The sequence below is a fragment of the Epinephelus fuscoguttatus genome, linkage group LG19 (assembly GCF_011397635.1).
Source record: "Epinephelus fuscoguttatus linkage group LG19, E.fuscoguttatus.final_Chr_v1".
Lineage (NCBI taxonomy): Eukaryota > Metazoa > Chordata > Actinopteri > Perciformes > Serranidae > Epinephelus > Epinephelus fuscoguttatus.
Genome location: NC_064770.1, coordinates 14,130,136 through 14,147,718, shown reverse-complemented (window position 1 = coordinate 14,147,718; position 17,583 = coordinate 14,130,136). Strand labels below are relative to the sequence as shown.

At 46.5% G+C, this 17,583-nt stretch overlaps 1 protein-coding gene across 3 annotated transcripts in view; it reads right to left on the bottom strand.

Moving 5' to 3' along the window:
* asic2 (acid-sensing (proton-gated) ion channel 2) overlaps window positions 1-17,583 on the bottom strand; it is a 527,665-nt gene that overhangs the window by 23,660 nt on the left and 486,422 nt on the right. For all 3 annotated transcript variants that reach the window (XM_049561232.1, XM_049561231.1, XM_049561230.1), the window contains one exon: window positions 17,278-17,405. In XM_049561232.1, coding sequence (XP_049417189.1) covers window positions 17,278-17,405 — 128 coding nt within the window. The remainder of the gene's footprint in view (window positions 1-17,277; window positions 17,406-17,583) is intronic.

The window sequence follows — 17,583 nt, the reverse complement described above, 5'->3', positions numbered from 1 at the left end:
ACACACACACACACACACACACACACACACACACACAGAGTTGCTGCTGTGGTTTTCAGACCTTCCTAATACCACATGGAGTGCAATTTAATACCTTTTCATGGTCATACTGGGGTGTTTAAGAATTATTTATTAAGTACATGAATTTATTTACATTCATATCACATTTTGGCAAGGCTTCCAAGCTGTAATGTATATAACAATGACTCCTAGTAATATAATTATTAATTAACATGATTTGGACCCAGAAAAGCAGCCGAAATTTGATTTGATTAACCTATTAAAAGACAATCAATTTAAATGAATCCAAGGATTTGCTGAAATTGACACTTGCCCATTACGGGTTGATGAGCTTCCTCAGTACTGTTTCCAACAGTGCTTGCTGTAGGTCTAATTGTGCAGAGTTAAAACTGCTCAAAAAAGGATTAAACAGCCTGCTGTAAGCACAAGAAGTCTCTAGACAGCCAGGGCCGCTCGTCAGGGGTAAAAAAGGGAAAGCTTTCTCAGGCTGAGCTGCGAGGCAGCAATAACCAAATTTTAATTTGGACCAAAGTACTCATCATTATCTACTAAACCACAAAAATAAAGCATGATACACTTCTTCAAAACAAAAAAAGATCAGGCCGAAGCCTGCACATCAGTCTCATCCACTTTTTGTCACCGCATACGGTACACATGCTGAACAAATCAAACGTATTGTCAAACATAATTGGGCCATTAGTGAGAGTGATACTTTTTAAAGTAAAGTCTTTCCTGAACCCACGCTTAGGTGCAGACTTTTGCATTCACATCTTCCAGCAGACAAAACAAGCACTTATCCAAACCTTTTGGCACTTTTAAATGTATGCATTGCCCTTTCTGTGACAACATTATGCAAACTAAACATTTTGTGGATGTAAAAAGTAAATGATTTTTTGCAACATTAGAACACAACTTTTGTTATTTACCGTCTGACTTGTCCATGTGTGGAAGACTTTTTCTACATAGGTGGTACAAAAAGACACTTGAGGGATGTTGTGCCGTACAAGGATTTATAACAAAGGCCTACACTTTATCCATAAACTTTTGGGCCTACATGTAACAATCAAAGCCTGAGACCACATGTTGGCGCCCAAAAGAACAAAGGAATCAGTCAACCCCCATTCTCTGTGTGAATCAGCTGATTCAACCCCAACACAGCACCCCAGCTGACCAGCAGAGGTCCCCTGAAATACACAGCTCCCATTGGGTGAAATCCGCCACGGCCAACCCCGCACCGGTGACGTCACGCCGGGGTATATCATCACAGAGCGTACCTGAGGGAAACGCTTCTGGCTGTGATCCTCATAGCTAATAGAAGTACCCACAACTGTTCCTAAAGCTTAGCAACTCGTCCCACGTGGCGAACGCTTTAGAAAGAGTTACTGTGCACAGTTAGACGCGTTTTAGGCCTACGGATTTCCCTCGCTGGTCGAGCTGATCTCCTCTCCTCTCCCTCACTCTGTGCGCCGAGGAACACAGAGCAGCCCGGTACGAGACCACGGATTGACCCTCTCACCCGGATGCCCGCGGATGCGAAGTTTGGTAGATAACAAGGACTGCCTGCTTCAAGAAGAAGGACAAGGACCCCCTTCTTTCCCCGAGTGATTCCCCGCTACGAGCCGGAATTAACTCACCTCGCCAGAGACTTGCCCCCTCGCCGAGGACCCGTTAGCCGCTGTGAGCCGCTAACCACTTCACCTCTGCCGTAACAAAGGACGCACGAGGAACGACCGACACATCACTCCACCTTCTGCAACAGTAAGAGGCTTTAGCTCTGGGCAGATAGTAGTTAGTGTGTGTTTTCTTTTTAAGTTTGTAAGGGCTTGTTGATACGGACCGCCGCGTCCGATTTTGGCTGCATTGTTATTGTAAAAATATTGCCTGTGTTGCTGCTGTCTGTTATTCTCCTGCCCGTTTGTGTCTGCTTGTAATACGTAGTGATCCGACCTCGTCGGACCGCTATTGTGTCGCCCCGCACGCGGGATTGATCAGTATTTCGGCTGTGTTGGTTCAATGTCCAGATTCACGCCGCTCACCAGCTGAGCCGAGCGCGTCTCTGCGTAACACAGACGGGTTACTGCATCTCAATACCGCCTGCGTGACCACACTGCTGAGTGCTTCCCTTTCTCTCTTCCTCTCTTCCACTAACCTACACTTGGAGCCGAGCAATTCGAACTTCCCTCTCCCGGCTCCTCCTTTTTCTGAGTCGCGTGCTTTCTTGGCGAGCCGCCATAGCGTGACGTAGCTTGCTGCGTCACAGCCGCCATCTTGCTACGCTCACACGCCTCTCTCTCCCTCTCACACACACACACACACACACACACACACACACACACACACACACAACCTCGCACACACACCCACGATCACACACACACACACACACACACACTGATGCTTGCTGGTTGATTCAGTAATGTTTTATAGTTGATAGGGTTTATAGAGCAATGTTGATGTTGGTTGTAAATTAATGTCATCAGTGTGAATAAACCCTGTTATACTGCAAAGAGAAGTTGCTTTGGTTTTTCATTGTATACTGTGATGAAGCTGGTTGACAAAGTCAGTGCCTGAGCTCCACTCCTTCCTGTTCATCTTATAGTTGCTGATATCTCCCTAGAATTAGCTTCCTAAGTGAACACTCTTGAGACTGAATTTACGTCTGATCATTGGTCCGGTTTTCCGGTGGTGCCCGCTGTAAGCTAATTTGATTATTATGCTTATGTAATAATTAATTAATTATTAATTAATTAATCAAATATTTTAATAATCCATAATTAATATTAATAATTATGAATTATTGCCAATGATCATATTTAGCTCCTCCTCTTCCCAACATTTGGTGCCCCGTGTGAGGCTTTGAAGATACCAGATTTATTACAGTATTCACGAGTAATAATACCAAATTAATAACTTCAAAAAAAAAAAGAAAAAAAAAATTATTTTTTTTGTTGTTCTCCCTTTGCTTCTCTTTGCTACCTGCCAAGCAGATACCCAGGGTGCCTTGTGTTTTTGTTGAATGTGTAGTGGTAATTATTAGAGAGTAGAAAATTGTCTCACTTACAGCAGACTGACACACTAACAGAGTAGGTTAGGAAGGACAACATTGTAACACTGCAGCTTGTAAGCCACAGGTTGAAACCTCACGCCTGTGCACCCGCATCAGCGTTCTAGTCTTCTGTATTTACAGAACTCTTGTAAGACCCACTGGGTAGGACACATTCACCACCAGTAGAATGTACTCCCAAACACCCCAGGTGGGCGGAGCCGAAGCTCCTCAGAGGTCACTTGAGCCAGTCCTGAGGGACGTGGTCGTGGCATTCCTTCGCCTCTCCTCAGAAGAAAAGGACAGGCTTGACAGTTATGACAATGAAGACTGTCATTCGGCGCTACAGGAACTCGTGGATTACGCCAACAACCCGGCAGGTAAGCCAGAGCGCACCATCCAAGACGTGGTGGGCGAAATGTTCCTTGTGTATCAGCGCAAAACTCATCTGCAAGCATCGGCACAACAAGCGCAGATCGCCCAGCTGCAGCGGGAAAACGCCAGCCTGCAGCACGAAGCACAGAGAGCCCAGGCTGAGTTTGACCAGGCGCAGGAAGACCTTGATCTCCTGCGTGCTGAGGTTCGTTCTGCTCAACGAAGAGCAGAACTTAAGCATGGAGAAGAATGGCCTGGACAGGTAAGTCTAGCCGCTGGCCTGAAGGCTGAAGAAAAGCATGGCAGCCTTCCTGGGCTAGATGAAATCGCTCCTAGTGGCCCCAGCCACCATTCCTTTCCGTCGGGGAACCCGCACGATCGGGAACCCCGACCCTCGCTGATAAGCGAGGCTGCTTTGTCGCGGAGGATGGAAGCTGCACAGCTGTCCAACCCCGCACGCCAGGAGGCGCGTGCTAGAAGTCGAGCACACTTTAGCAGCGCAACCTCCGATTTAGTTGTTGTAGACGACTATCAAGCACCCCCATCAGGTCGCTCATGGGAGGACAGAGCTCCACGCTATGGGGCTGCACCCCTTTCAACTCCCAGTCACCCCCGCTTCAACATAAAGGGGGGAGACTATCCACACGCCCGAGGTGGCGTGGACGACTCAAGACGATCCTTAACCCGGGAGCTGGGCGCATCGCGTAGCCCACGCCGGCACGTCGACCACACCCCCTCCCCGCTGCCGCGGGGAAGGAGCCGTGCTTACCGCTACAGCGATCCGAGCGATTCAGGAAGCTCGGAATCGGACGGTCAACAGTCGGACCACAGTCGGGGCCTGCGTACCCGACAGCTTGAGTCTCTTGCCAAGGACATAGAGCGTTTCGACCCGAATAGCCCCGACGCCAACATCGAGGACTACTTCCGAGAAGTCGAACGCTGCCTTGTCGACTTACCTGACGCTACGTCAAGGGAAAAGCTTAAGTTGGTCTGGAAGACCACGGCAAGGAGCGTCCATGTGTTCATGGAGACGCTTCCACCTAACACCCGAGATCGCTATGCAACGCTGCGGAAAGCGCTGCGCGAGGAGTATTCGTTGTACACCGACGAAGCCTCCGCCACCCTCGGCGCCTTTGTCATCTTGCAGAAGAAGCATGAGCCCCCCCGAGAATACTTCAGGCGCCTGAGAACTGCCTATTTCCAGGGTCGTAACGCACCAGGCCTGGAAGAAGATCATGCTTTCAAGTCCTTGTTCCTCCACAATCTCCACGAGAGCCTGCGTTACGACGTCACGATGCACTGCAGAACACGTGGGCTCACCATGCAAGAAATAAAGAAATACGCACAGCTGGCATGGGAAACGCGCATGCGTCCCAATAGAGGTCGCGAGGTCGACGCCAGGGTCCTGGGGATCCAAGCTTTGGAGGACGCCGACTTAGCACTGGAAGGAAGCGAGGTTCCTCGTGCTAGAATGGACGTCAGAGGTAGACCCCTGAAGCAGCGACCGCCTACCCAACAAGGTGGGCGGCGAAACCAGGGGGGTGGCAGCCATCCCCAACCCCAGAACCAAACGAGAGCGTCACGGCCAGACACCTCTCAGCAGAGAGGGAGAGGCCGGTTCGAACAGAATACCAAGCAGGGAAACCAAAGAGGTAAGTGGCGTAATGGCACCCCAAGCCCCTCCAGAGAGAAGGGCATGAAGCCTGAGATGGAGGACTTGATTCGAAAATGCGTGTCAGAAGCAGTGAAGCAGCTGGACATACCCCGCCGCCCACCAGACTCCCAGAAGGGAGCTGGCACTGGCCCTCCGTCAGCATGACTAGGCTGGGCAGCCGTACCCTCTACCGCCAAGGTTTACCTTGTAGGTTGGGGTACGGAACCAGGGGAACCGAAAGCACTCCCCTCAACTGCCATACACACCACTCCACGCCCTGAAACCAGCCTGATAACCTTCAACACCTGTTCAGAAGTTGCCAGGACAGTGGCCACCCTTGGCAAACCCCTGCAGATCGAGACCTGTAATGTGAGCATCACCAGCTACACCCAAGACGGTTCACCCATCACTAGGCGTGCCTGGGTCGACCTCACGTTCCAAGAGATGATGCTTGTCCACCCCTTACACATCTGCACCATTGACACGGAGCCGCTGCTCATTGGTCAAGACCTGCTAGATCGACTCGCTCCGCTCATTGACTGCCACCGTGGACACATTTGGGCTCAGGTCGACACCCCCAAACCACTCAGTCAGTCAGCCTTAGGCAGACATGTCGCCGCCATTTCGGGAACCTTCGGACCCTGGCCAAAGCTCATGCCTCTTTCAGAGCCCGATCCTGGCTCTGACCTTCTTCTGCCACCGCCGGCAACCATTCAGCCAGCGCCGGCTGGTAACCGCGATTCTCTGCACAACCATGAATCATTTCTTTGTGCGCTAAAGAATACAAACCCAGCTTATCTGGTCCCCCTAGACCTAGTGACTCAGATCTTGAAATCTGCTACCACCACTGTTGTGCACCCATCGCAGGTACACCTGGCATATAATCTTGGCAGCGCCATTCCGATCTCTGTAAACCCTCAAGGCTTAGAGATCGGATTCCTCCTCAACCTGCCCATCATAGAAAGACAGAACATATACAGACTCAAGTCAGTATTGAATGTTGGTTTCTGGAAGGGCAACACTCATATTCATTTAAAGACACCTACCTCACTCGCATATCATGGCGATCACCCCTCACTCTACCTCATCCCAAACCTAGACATGTGCACTAAAACAAAAGACATCCACTGGGTTTGCCCAGGCAACCCTTTTGTCAGAGATGTCACTAACTACCTCTGCGGCTTAAGAGCCGCATCCCCCGAACAAAAGTGCCAAGCTAAAATGTCGGTCAAAGACGAACAGACAGGGACAAAAGTAGAACGAGCTGGTAATCGATGGCTCGTGAGCACACCCGCCACCGGAGCCCTAATGTCCTACGACCGCCATGACACAGCCACTCAACTAACCCTACCCAATCAGACAGTGTTCTTGACGGTTCCTCAGGGAGCCACCGTGCACATCAAGGAAGTAGTCCTCCATCACCTCAACCCTGACAGACACCAAGTGGAGATTGAGGTTATGGGACGCCTTCAAAGGGCACAACCTCACTATAGGTGACACCCTTCAACAGCAGCTTCTGGCTGAAGGGACTAAATTGGTACAGCTTAGTCTAAAACCGACTGGACTGGCCACCACATTTAATAGTCGCCTAAGTAGGCCGTCATCTTACCAGGAACACCACGTCAACCTGGTTGCCCTCGGGCTCCTCCTTAGTGGCTGGGTCGTCACCGCAATTATTGCACACATCATGTACAGACATATACAAACACTACAGACCAGACTGGACACCCTCCGAGTTGTTCAACCGCGATTTGCACACCAGTCTGTATCCACACCACGGGTTAGCTCCAGCCCTCTCCAAGAGTAGGTCACTAACCCCTGACCACTTCCTGCTTTCTGCTTCCTTTCCTTCCCCTTTCTTTTCCAACTATTCCGATGTTGTGAAGATAAGCCGAAAAGCAGCAAAGAATGTGGTTCATTGTGAAGTTTTGAAGTGATGTTATGTTTTTTTTTCTCTTCTTTCTTTTCTCTTTTTTCTTTTAATTGTAAGAAATGTTTAGAGTTAGTAAGAAATCTGCCCAGAGATAGCCTCAAGTAATTGCCCAGATGCTAAAGTCCTCAATGCTCTATGAACTGTACGGACTAATCATCTTTTGGTTCCCAGGAACACATGGACTGTGAACTCAATTAACATCCAATTTAGGAACTGTCCGGCCCTACGTTGATCCAAAGACTGCGACCGTCACCCCCACTCTTCAGATCAAAGGGGGGATGTTGTGCCGTACAAGGATTTATAACAAAGGCCTACACTTTATCCATAAACTTTTGGGCCTACATGTAACAATCAAAGCCTGAGACCACATGTTGGCGCCCAAAAGAACAAAGGAATCAGTCAACCCCCATTCTCTGTGTGAATCAGCTGATTCAACCCCAACACAGCACCCCAGCTGACCAGCAGAGGTCCCCTGAAATACACAGCTCCCATTGGGTGAAATCCGCCACGGCCAACCCCGCACCGGTGACGTCACGCCGGGGTATATCATCACAGAGCGTACCTGAGGGAAACGCTCTGGCTGTGATCCTCATAGCTAATAGAAGTACCCACAACTGTTCCTAAAGCTTAGCAACTCGTCCCACGTGGCGAGCGCTTTAGAAAGAGTTACTGTGCACAGTTAGACGCGTTTTAGGCCTACGGATTTCCCTCGCTGGTCGAGCTGATCTCCTCTCCTCTCCCTCACTCTGTGCGCCGAGGAACACAGAGCAGCCCGGTACGAGACCACGGATTGACCCTCTCACCCGGATGCCCGCGGATGCGAAGTTTGGTAGATAACAAGGACTGCCTGCTTCAAGAAGAAGGACAAGGACCCCCTTCTTTCCCCGAGTGATTCCCCGCTACGAGCCGGAATTAACTCACCTCGCCAGAGACTTGCCCCCTCGCCGAGGACCCGTTAGCCGCTGTGAGCCGCTAACCACTTCACCTCTGCCGTAACAAAGGGCCGCACGAGGAACGACCGACACATCACTCCACCTTCTGCAACAGTAAGAGGCTTTAGCTCTGGGGTGATAGTAGTTAGTGTGTGTTCTTTTTAAGTTTGTAAGGGCTTGTTGATACGGACCGCCGCGTCCGATTTTGGCTGCATTGTTATTGTAAAAATATTGCCTGTGTTGCTGCTGTCTGTTATTCTCCTGCCCGTTTGTGTCTGCTTGTAATACGTAGTGATCCGACCTCGTCGGACCGCTATTGTCGCCCGCACGGGATTGATCAGTATTTCGGCTGTGTTGGTTCAATGTCCAGATTCACGCCGCCACCAGCTGAGCCGAGCGCCTCTGCGTAACACAGACGGGTTACTGCATCTCAATACCGCCTGCGTGACCACACTGCTGAGTGCTTCCCTTTCTCTCTTCCTCTCTTCCACTAACCTACACTTGGAGCCGAGCAATTCGAACTTCCCTCTCTACTGGCTCCCCTCCTTTTTCTGAGTCGCGTGCTTTCTTGGCGAGCCGCCATAGCGTGACGTAGCTTGCTGCGTCACAGCCGCCATCTTGCTACGCTCACACGCCTCTCTCTCCCTCTCTCTCCCTCACACACACACACACACACACACACACACACACACACACACATCCTCGCTCACTCACCCACGTTCTCACACACACACACACACACACACACACCCTTCTTGATGCTTGCTGGTTGATTCAGTAATGTTTTATAGTTGATAGGGTTTATAGAGCAATGTTGATGTTGGTTGTAAATTAATGTCATCAGTGTGAATAAACCCTGTTATACTGCAAAGAGAAGTTGCTTTGGTTTTTCATTGTATACTGTGATGAAGCTGGTTGACAAAGTCAGTGCCTGAGCTCCACTCCTTCCTGTTCATCTTATAGTTGCTGATATCTCCCTAGAATTAGCTTCCTAAGTGAACCCTCTTGAGACTGAATTTACGTCTGATCATTGGTCCGGTTTTCCCGGTGGTGCCCCGCTGTAAGCTAATTTGATTATTATGCTTATGTAATAATTAATTAATTATTAATTAATTAATCAAATATTTTAATAATCCATAATTAATATTAATAATTATGAATTATTGCCAATGATCATATTTAGCTCCTCCTCTTCCCAACAAGGGATCACCTTGCTGAGCCTAAATATGCCATTAGAACAAAAATCGCGACTACCCCAAGGCTAGACGATGGTTAAACAACCGTCCCCTTGCTTGTTGGCACTAGAAATATTAGTCGGTTAAATCAATTAGTGTTTTATTCATGTACAAGGCCGCTTAACTGTCATGCAGCTGCCCGCCACTAGTGGGGGCTACAGAGCTGTCGACAGCAGTCCCCCTCCCCACAGTAGACTGGAGTTTTAAAATAGCACGGTGGGAAATTGGAGAGATGTCCTCTTGCAAAACCAGCATGGTTTGGCAGTACTTTGATCTAGAAAATGAAAACAATGTAGCATGTAGGCTGTGTCAGAAAAAAACAGGTATGTACTGTATATCACTGGACTTGAGCGATGCGCAGCCACATTCAATTCAAGCATTTGGATGTTAACCTGCATGGAACGACGGCTGCTGCTGCTGTTAGCGGTGCTAGCCACACTCAGACCAATTTGACATCATTCATTTGGAGACGCTGTGATCCCGCCTGGTCTGAGAAGATAACGCAAGATATGCTTCCACTTAACTTTGTTTTTTTTGTGATTTACCATTACTCTCTACAAGCTTCGTCATTTTTCTTACAGCCTATGGGTGTGTATATATTTTAATTATTTTTTTCTGGGTGTGTTGTTACCTTGTTATTTTTTCATTACTGTCTATTTGTTTCACTTGTCATGCCATTATATGGGTCATGTGATGGCCTCTGATTGGTTCCTGCCACTGTATAGGTGGGGCCATACCTGTGTTGTGTGTTTTCAAAGCCCTAACGAAGACCTGCAGTGGTCGAAACATGTTGGTTCATTTAATGATTTAGCCTCTACAATAAAGGCTTTTTAATATTTACATTCTCGTTTTCCTATATTTTTTCAAAGTGCCTGGATTCCCTTTCTGTCGAACAAAAATTAACATTGTATTCATTGTTGCTTTAGTGAAATGGAGCCTATTTCAAAATGAAAACTGCCTCTAAATTTGTATGCAACCATTGTGGGAAAAAAAATGTGCTGGACCTACTCAGGGGCTCAGCCATTCCTGTGTGTAGGCCTGCCAACAGCCCGCAAACACAAACAAACAAAAGTTAGAACTCATGTAACTGTGCCCAACCAACAATAACAACAACAACAACAAAAAACCAAACTTTTTAAGGACTTTTTTAAGACTTTTCATGACTTCCTGCCCACACACATTTACACAGAAAATCCATGTATAATGTGGACAGATCCCGACAGCAGCTCTCCAAAACGCATTCCTTAGTCCTTGAAACCCAGCCAGTACAGAGAAGCAGAAGAGCCTCACAACAAACCAGGCGGTGCGGAAAACAATTCAACAGATAGCCAGACTCTGTCAGAAAAATCCCACAACACCCGGCGATGGGAGCACAAAAACTCCAAATGTTCTCCTCCTGCTCCTGTGGCTCCGAGGACTGGGACAGCAGATGAAGAACGAGGGACACCGGGCCGAGCAGTGTGGAGGCCCATCTGCTCCAAAACACAGGCAGCGCGCTCTAGCTGCGCACTCTGCATCCATCACCCACCACCCTCTGTTCCCCAGTTCCCTTCATTGTCATCACAGTGCATCCCAACTGAGGCCTCCCCCTCTGCCAAAGGAGCAATTTTTTTGGATGAGGCAAAACATAACATCCTGCCAGGTGAAAGCTGGCCAGTTTGCTTGTTAGCACTGACAGAATTTGAAACCCTGCCCCTCCTCTCAGGCGATGGTGTATCTCTTCTTCTGGGGAGTTCGATGCTTCAGGTCTTCAGATCACTTCACCAGACACTTAGGACAATAAATTTAAAATGCAATCCAAACACCAATCTAGTATGCTGAATATTTCAGTGTCCAAAAGCCTCTGGCTATTTCTGGGCTTGGCTACAATGTCTCCAGTGATAATTAAACATTCCCCCCCTGAAGCTGGCAGCGAGTGCAAGCAATGAATGCTGACATCCATATGCTATTAATTTATTAGGGACTTAAGAAAGGTGCTTCTAAGCAATCCTTAACCTTTACAATCACCTTCACACCTCAGCTAATCTTCATTTCTGGCCTAATTAGAGTCTGCTGGGGCTGATTCCAGATCTGATTATTTCTCTGTAATCAGATAATCCAAGGTGCTCGATATCACTTTTCACTGAGTTGGGACCTGTTGACCTGATTATGGTCTATCTAATAAGAGACGAGGCCTGTGCTCCACTCGGGGTGTTATTAATCAATGTTCTGTTCCCCTGTTGTACCGGAGCAATGCTTTAATTAGGCTTTACAAGTTGGTCAGCAGGGGACATTGTTTAAAAAAAAGTTGATATGAGAACAGGGTGGCTTTTAATAAGGTTATTGTATTAGCGCCGGTTGGGTGAGCGGAAATGGAAACTGTAGAGTTCAAGCAAGACCTTAACATTAAATCGGTGTACAGAATAGAGCCACAATTTTTTTCTTAAACGCCCTCTGCAGAGCTAAACTGATATACAATGACCCTGAGCTTGAATCAAGAGGCAGCAAAGGAATAATGGTATAATATAGACTTTTTTCATCCTTGGGAAGAATGACTTTCTCAACCAAGGGAACGGCGTGCCCTCTCAGCTTCAGTCAAAAGCCCAAAGAAGGGCAATTTCTTTCTGGGGAGTTAAAATTCAAAATGTCCTGCTTGCGTGTGAAGACTCATTCAGCCCCGACTATGAGCTGTGTACTCTGTGCCTTTAGCTCGCTTGATTGAACTCCTTTGATCTCAGCCCAACATTATTAGCCAAAATGAGCTCATTTAAACTCTTTGTCAAAGTCATTTTCACAGGCAGACTGATTGCTATCCATTACAAAGATCCACTAATCACCAGGTTTTTTTGGTAACACACTCCACACGGCCCCATCCCAAATCTCTGACCCAGATACTCTACCCAATCATCATTATCAGAATTTTTTTTGGACACATTTGAAAGTGCCCTCCAGGTTTCTACAGAAGAAGGAGAAGCTTGAAGAGGCAGGTGGGAACATCTCGCAGCAGGAGGGATTTTCCCAGACTTCTGATACAAAGTGCAGTTCTGCATTAATTAGCTGCAGCTAAATTTGCTGTGTTCCCCACTGTGTGGGCTTGTGGAGAGGGGCAGTGTTTCCGCAGCAGGCAGGCGGGCGAGCAGAGGAGGGACTGCCGTCACCCCTGCCAGTCACACAGAAGTGGGCTGACAGATGAGCAGAGACAGAAACCCTGGAGGCTCATTACCCAGGAGGCCTAAACATCACCGGCTAGATCTCATCCTCTTCTCCTTCCTGCCTACCGCTGAGGTGACTCTGCATCGCAGCTCCACACTGAGCTGTGATGTAGTGAGACGAGGCTTCAACTCAATTATGCTGAAAAAAAGTTTTTGAAATTACAACTGAAGTCCTTTTTCGTGCAATTTCAGTCACTCACATTCAGTATGTTTGTGTGCACCTGAGAAACCAGGGAGCTGAGGGTGTTTACATGCACTGTAAGGCTGGTCACTGTAAATGCCTCATCTGTAAAACAGTCAGGCTCCTATCCAAATGTTGGGCAAATTTTAACCAAATTTTCAGAAAATCTGCAAAAGAAAATGCAAATTTATGCAGTTTTCCGTCCAGGATTGTTATGCAAATACTGGGAGCTGGTTCATCGAGATAAGCGGTAGGTAGGTACTAATTCTCCAGTCAGGTGTCACAGTCAGGTGTCACAGTAGAAGCTGCAACTCCGGAAGTCTGACATTACCCATGCGTGGAACGACCTAACGTCAAGTAACATACTGATCTGCCCAGGGGTGTAATTATAGACAGTGCAGGCAGGCTGCACTGGGGCGCCTGGGGTGGAGGGGCCCATAGAGAGAGCAGGTCACTGCAAGTGATTGAGATTGCCACCTTTGAAATATACCTATGTTCAAAGATAAATGATAAATAAAGATGATTAGTGAAAGATGAAAGTAGCTATCTAAAACAAAAACTATATGCTATTTCTATATATGCTATAAAATCTATAGATCTATACCCAGAGAAAACCCACACTGACACGGGGAGAACATGCAAACTCTGCATAGAAGGGATCCTCCAACCTGGGTTTGAACCAGGATCCCTCTTGCTGTGAGGTGACAATGCTAACCACTGCACCACCGTGACGGTGGCACTAGATTATAATTCAATTATTTTCTTACTTTCCTTGATTTTTTTGTCAGCTATAAAATGATGATTGCTACATAATCTGTATGTTGATATTCTCCAATGTCAAGTCTTTATTTGTGTCTAGACAATACCAGCACGATAGCGTGCACTTGGGCCCGTCGTGAAAGTGTGCACTGGGGCCCGTTGTAACTTCTTACACCACTGTAGAGTCTGTAGGCAAACCCCGGAGATCTTGCCTCCGGAAGAAAAGCGGAAGAGCCCTGGTTTCCGGTTGTAGGCTGTTTGTAGTCCGCGTGATATTGACCAATCACGTTTGAGCCAGCTGCAGTTGTTGCCAGGTTAAACGGTCCGTGCGGTGAACTAACGAGGCGGAACATAATTGGCGTCACTGCAAACTCTGAATCCATCGTAATGGTTCAGCATATTTACTTATATATAAACGGAAGTGGGAAACGGAAATTCGCCTCCTCCGCCCAAATCAAACCGGAATGCCAAAAAATCGGGGGTCTGCCCCCATCGGTTGTATCGCTGTCTGCCGGAAGTCAGACGCCAAATACAGCCGATGGGTTCCAAGAATGCCCAAACATTAACACTGTATATACAGTATATATATACTCTATTAAACACGTATTTGTGAAGCGGATTTCCATGACTTTTCCAAAACTTTTTTTTATTTTTTATTTTCCCCAAACCTTCCACAGGCCTGGAAATTGCTGTTTTTAATGTCCATGACTTTTCCAGTTTATTTTATGACAGCACAAACCCTAAATTAAAAGACAGCCAGTCAAACCTTAAATATCAAACCACGAAAGGCCACACTGGACAATGGAAATAGAGCATTCTGAACAACTAAAATGACAAATAGAGGTTGCAGTGACCTATGCAATGACGATTACAATGATAATTTGATTCCACTGCACTTTGTTGCATTTACCTTTTATCGATAGACCAATTTTTCCACCTCCCTCAAGCGTAAAAACTGTTTTTTTGATATTTCTTTTAAAAAACTTTGGGCATTTCCACTCAAGTGTTTTTCATGCGCAAACTGTTTGGACGCTGGCGTCCGTGCTCCCTCCCTCCTCTGTTAAATGGGATCTCACAGGCACACTACGTCATCAAACCATGTGATACTTGGTATCACCGGATTCAGGGAGCTCTCAGCTTTCTGAATCCGTCATCATTTTTCTTTTATTCCTTATGGTTTTCGCACCAGAGCAGCCTAAATACACGAAGTCCAAAATTGCGATGAGTGGTGACAAGTGATGTCATGCCGTTTTTCGAGGGGAAAAGTTACAGGATTACTCGCGATCTCATGCGGAGCCATCAATGGATACGTAGCTGGTTTATAAAAGGTAAGAGTCTCACTCCTAACACTATTTTTGGCTGGGATATACCGCCTAGAAAGTAGGATCATGACTTTCACGTTTCATATGACTTTATTTGGTGATATTTTATTATTTTTTTCTGTCATAAACAACATCAGCTATCATAATCATGCCTGATTTCAATAAGGTACGATGTTTGAAGCTGGCTGAGTGTTGTTTGATCACTGATAGTACTGTTTTGAAGCGGAGTGAGCGTTCTGTCATTTGGAGCTCCGCCTGGATCTTTTCATGGAAAAAACACTGTAGAATGGTCATACTTTGCGCAATCTTCTTCAAACCTGAAACAAATGTTCACTGATAGTGTGCTTACAGCCCCACAGTGTCATTTACCTGCTCAGATGAAGCCACAGACAGTTATTCATCCTGAAAATCATTTTTTATTTTATTTTAGGCAAAATCTTCAACTTTTTACTGACTTCAGAGGCCCATTACTCTGTCTCTGTATCACCTAGAGTGTTTCTGACACTTTCACAAGAAACTTCAGAGAGTTTGCTTTCTGGCAAGACCTCATGCATGCATGTAGTCAGAGCAGTTCAGAGGCTACAGTCATTTTAATTTCGGTATGTCATTTTAGGTGTTGTCGCTAAAAAATGGGGGTGGAGTGCAAGAGGTTAAAACAGGTGGATGGAAGCGCACAGTTTAACAAGTAATCAGATGTTTTGTGGTGGAAGTGTTTCGAGGCTACTTTGTATTTGCTTCAGTTGTAGTTGAACTTTGGATGGAATTATTTAAAATGTGAAAATGCACCGTTAGCTGTAACCATCTGGCCTTTCAACCACCTGCTGTCACAGCAAAACTCTCCCTTTCCCATGGTTATGATTATTACACTTATTTATTGTTTATAAATTATTATTGTGGCGACTTGATGGTTGAATGTATGGAGGATATGGTTTTTAACTGTCTGCACCCTTCAGAAGGAGATCTCCTAATTTGGTTGCGTTTTTTTCATGATACGATGACAATAAAAGGCATTCTGATTCTGATGGCCTGACAGCTTCCTTGTACTCGTGCACTTTTAATCGAACAAAGAACTCAGACTCTGATTTAGTAGTTTCACAAAAGGACAAAAGAGTTCCTCTACCTGTTCAATCTTGCCTGTGAGATTCTAAATTGTCTGTGGGATGGCAAGAACTTATCTTTCAAATAAAATGTGAAAAGGGTCAGATGTAGTATTACCAGCCAAAGACAACATTCTTTTAGTTTACACAGTTTGGAAACTCAAGTGTTTATCCACAATCTTTGAGCAGCCGAGCCAGTCAAGCTTTAAGCTGAACAGAGAGACACCTACGCCATGCACTGATTCCATACAGAGTCGTGATGAACCCACAAAAAACGACTCTGCAGTTCCCCTCATCTCTACATAGCTTTATAGTGCCTGTCAGCTTCACTCTAACCACTCTCATAGTTTTGTTTTTTAATCCAGCAGGCAGCTGTTTTCAGTAAAAAAGCTCTAAAAACCACAAAGTTAACAACTAGCTGGTAAACACAGCGGCGCATTTAGTGGCTAAAGAGACAGATATTTAGTGGAATACACTCACATTTGCCAGGTGGCCAGAAACACGACTCCAAATTAATGCAAATGTTATTCTGTATCTGCTGAATGAGTAAGTAGGCGACTGTTTGCTCCCCACATCAATTTAAAATGGGTTAATATGTCAGTGTCGTGTTCACAGCTTGTTTCTGCTGCCCCCATGTGACCAAAAAAACAGCTATCGCAGGTTTAAATGCTTGTAAACACTCACTCTTCGCAGCTGTTTGCCAAAGGAGCAGAGACTGCATTGATATGCCAGAGACAGAGGCCATTTTAAAAATGAAAAGGCATCGGATTTATCTTGACAGAAATCTGTCTGCTAAAAGAAGGGCAATCTAGTCAGCTCCCACAGCTGAGCCAGACAATACATTTTCAAAAGCTTAACTTGGGAGCAGGGAAAGTGAAAGAGGTAGACAGCAAGAAAAACAAAGAAATGGAGACAAAAACAGTTACAACGCGAGACAGAGCTAATAACCCTGGTAAAATGGATTCCTAACTGACATGCCTGAGAGGAGTCACAATATAGAGACACTCTGCCTGGCAGTGTGGGAACACCTTCACTGAAACTCAGAGAGAAAAACTAGAAAAAACTTGTGAAGTAGCAGCTTCTGGTGACGGAGAAAAGGCTATTTGCATTAAATACCTTTGGCTGTATATATCTGTAAGACCTGCAGCCTTTAATATCGGCCTTGTGCGATGGGACAAAGCTTCAGTTTGATTGATGGGGGGCTGAGTTGGAGTGAAGCACCTCTCTGCCAACAAGGTCACAGCTGCTGATGGCGGGGGAAGTTATCATTTGTCAGTCAACCATCCCCAAGAGACCGCAAGGGCCAATTCAGGGTCTAGAGGGTACTGGGACACACACTCACACACATGCACGCATGCAATCCCATCATGCCTCGTATGGCAAGTAATTTATCACAGAGGTTTTTTTTTTTTTTTTTTATCTCTCACCGATAAGCTGAACATGTGGATTAAAAGTGGAAAACAGCACGAGGAGGAGAAATGGAAAAAAAAAAAAAGCTATTAACTGTGTATAAGAGGAAGTCATGGACACCTACCCTCTGCTCCTGCGTGGCTACAAAAGTCTGGAAGCCGGGGGCCACGCCAAATCCCAGCTCGTGTACGAACGGGGGCTCTGCCTGACTGTGGATCTGCACCCGCACACCTGCCTCAAAGGCTGTATCCTCTGGAAAGGAAGACAGATGGGGAGACCCGGTTAGATGATTAATGCAGTCAATAAACAAACAGAAATGTGCAGGAGAAGAAAAAAAAAACTTAAATGTCTTCGGATTTTTGACTGATTCAGATAAACTGCTCAGGGAGTCGAGGGTGAAAAAGCTGTTTACACTCAACAGATGCTTCTG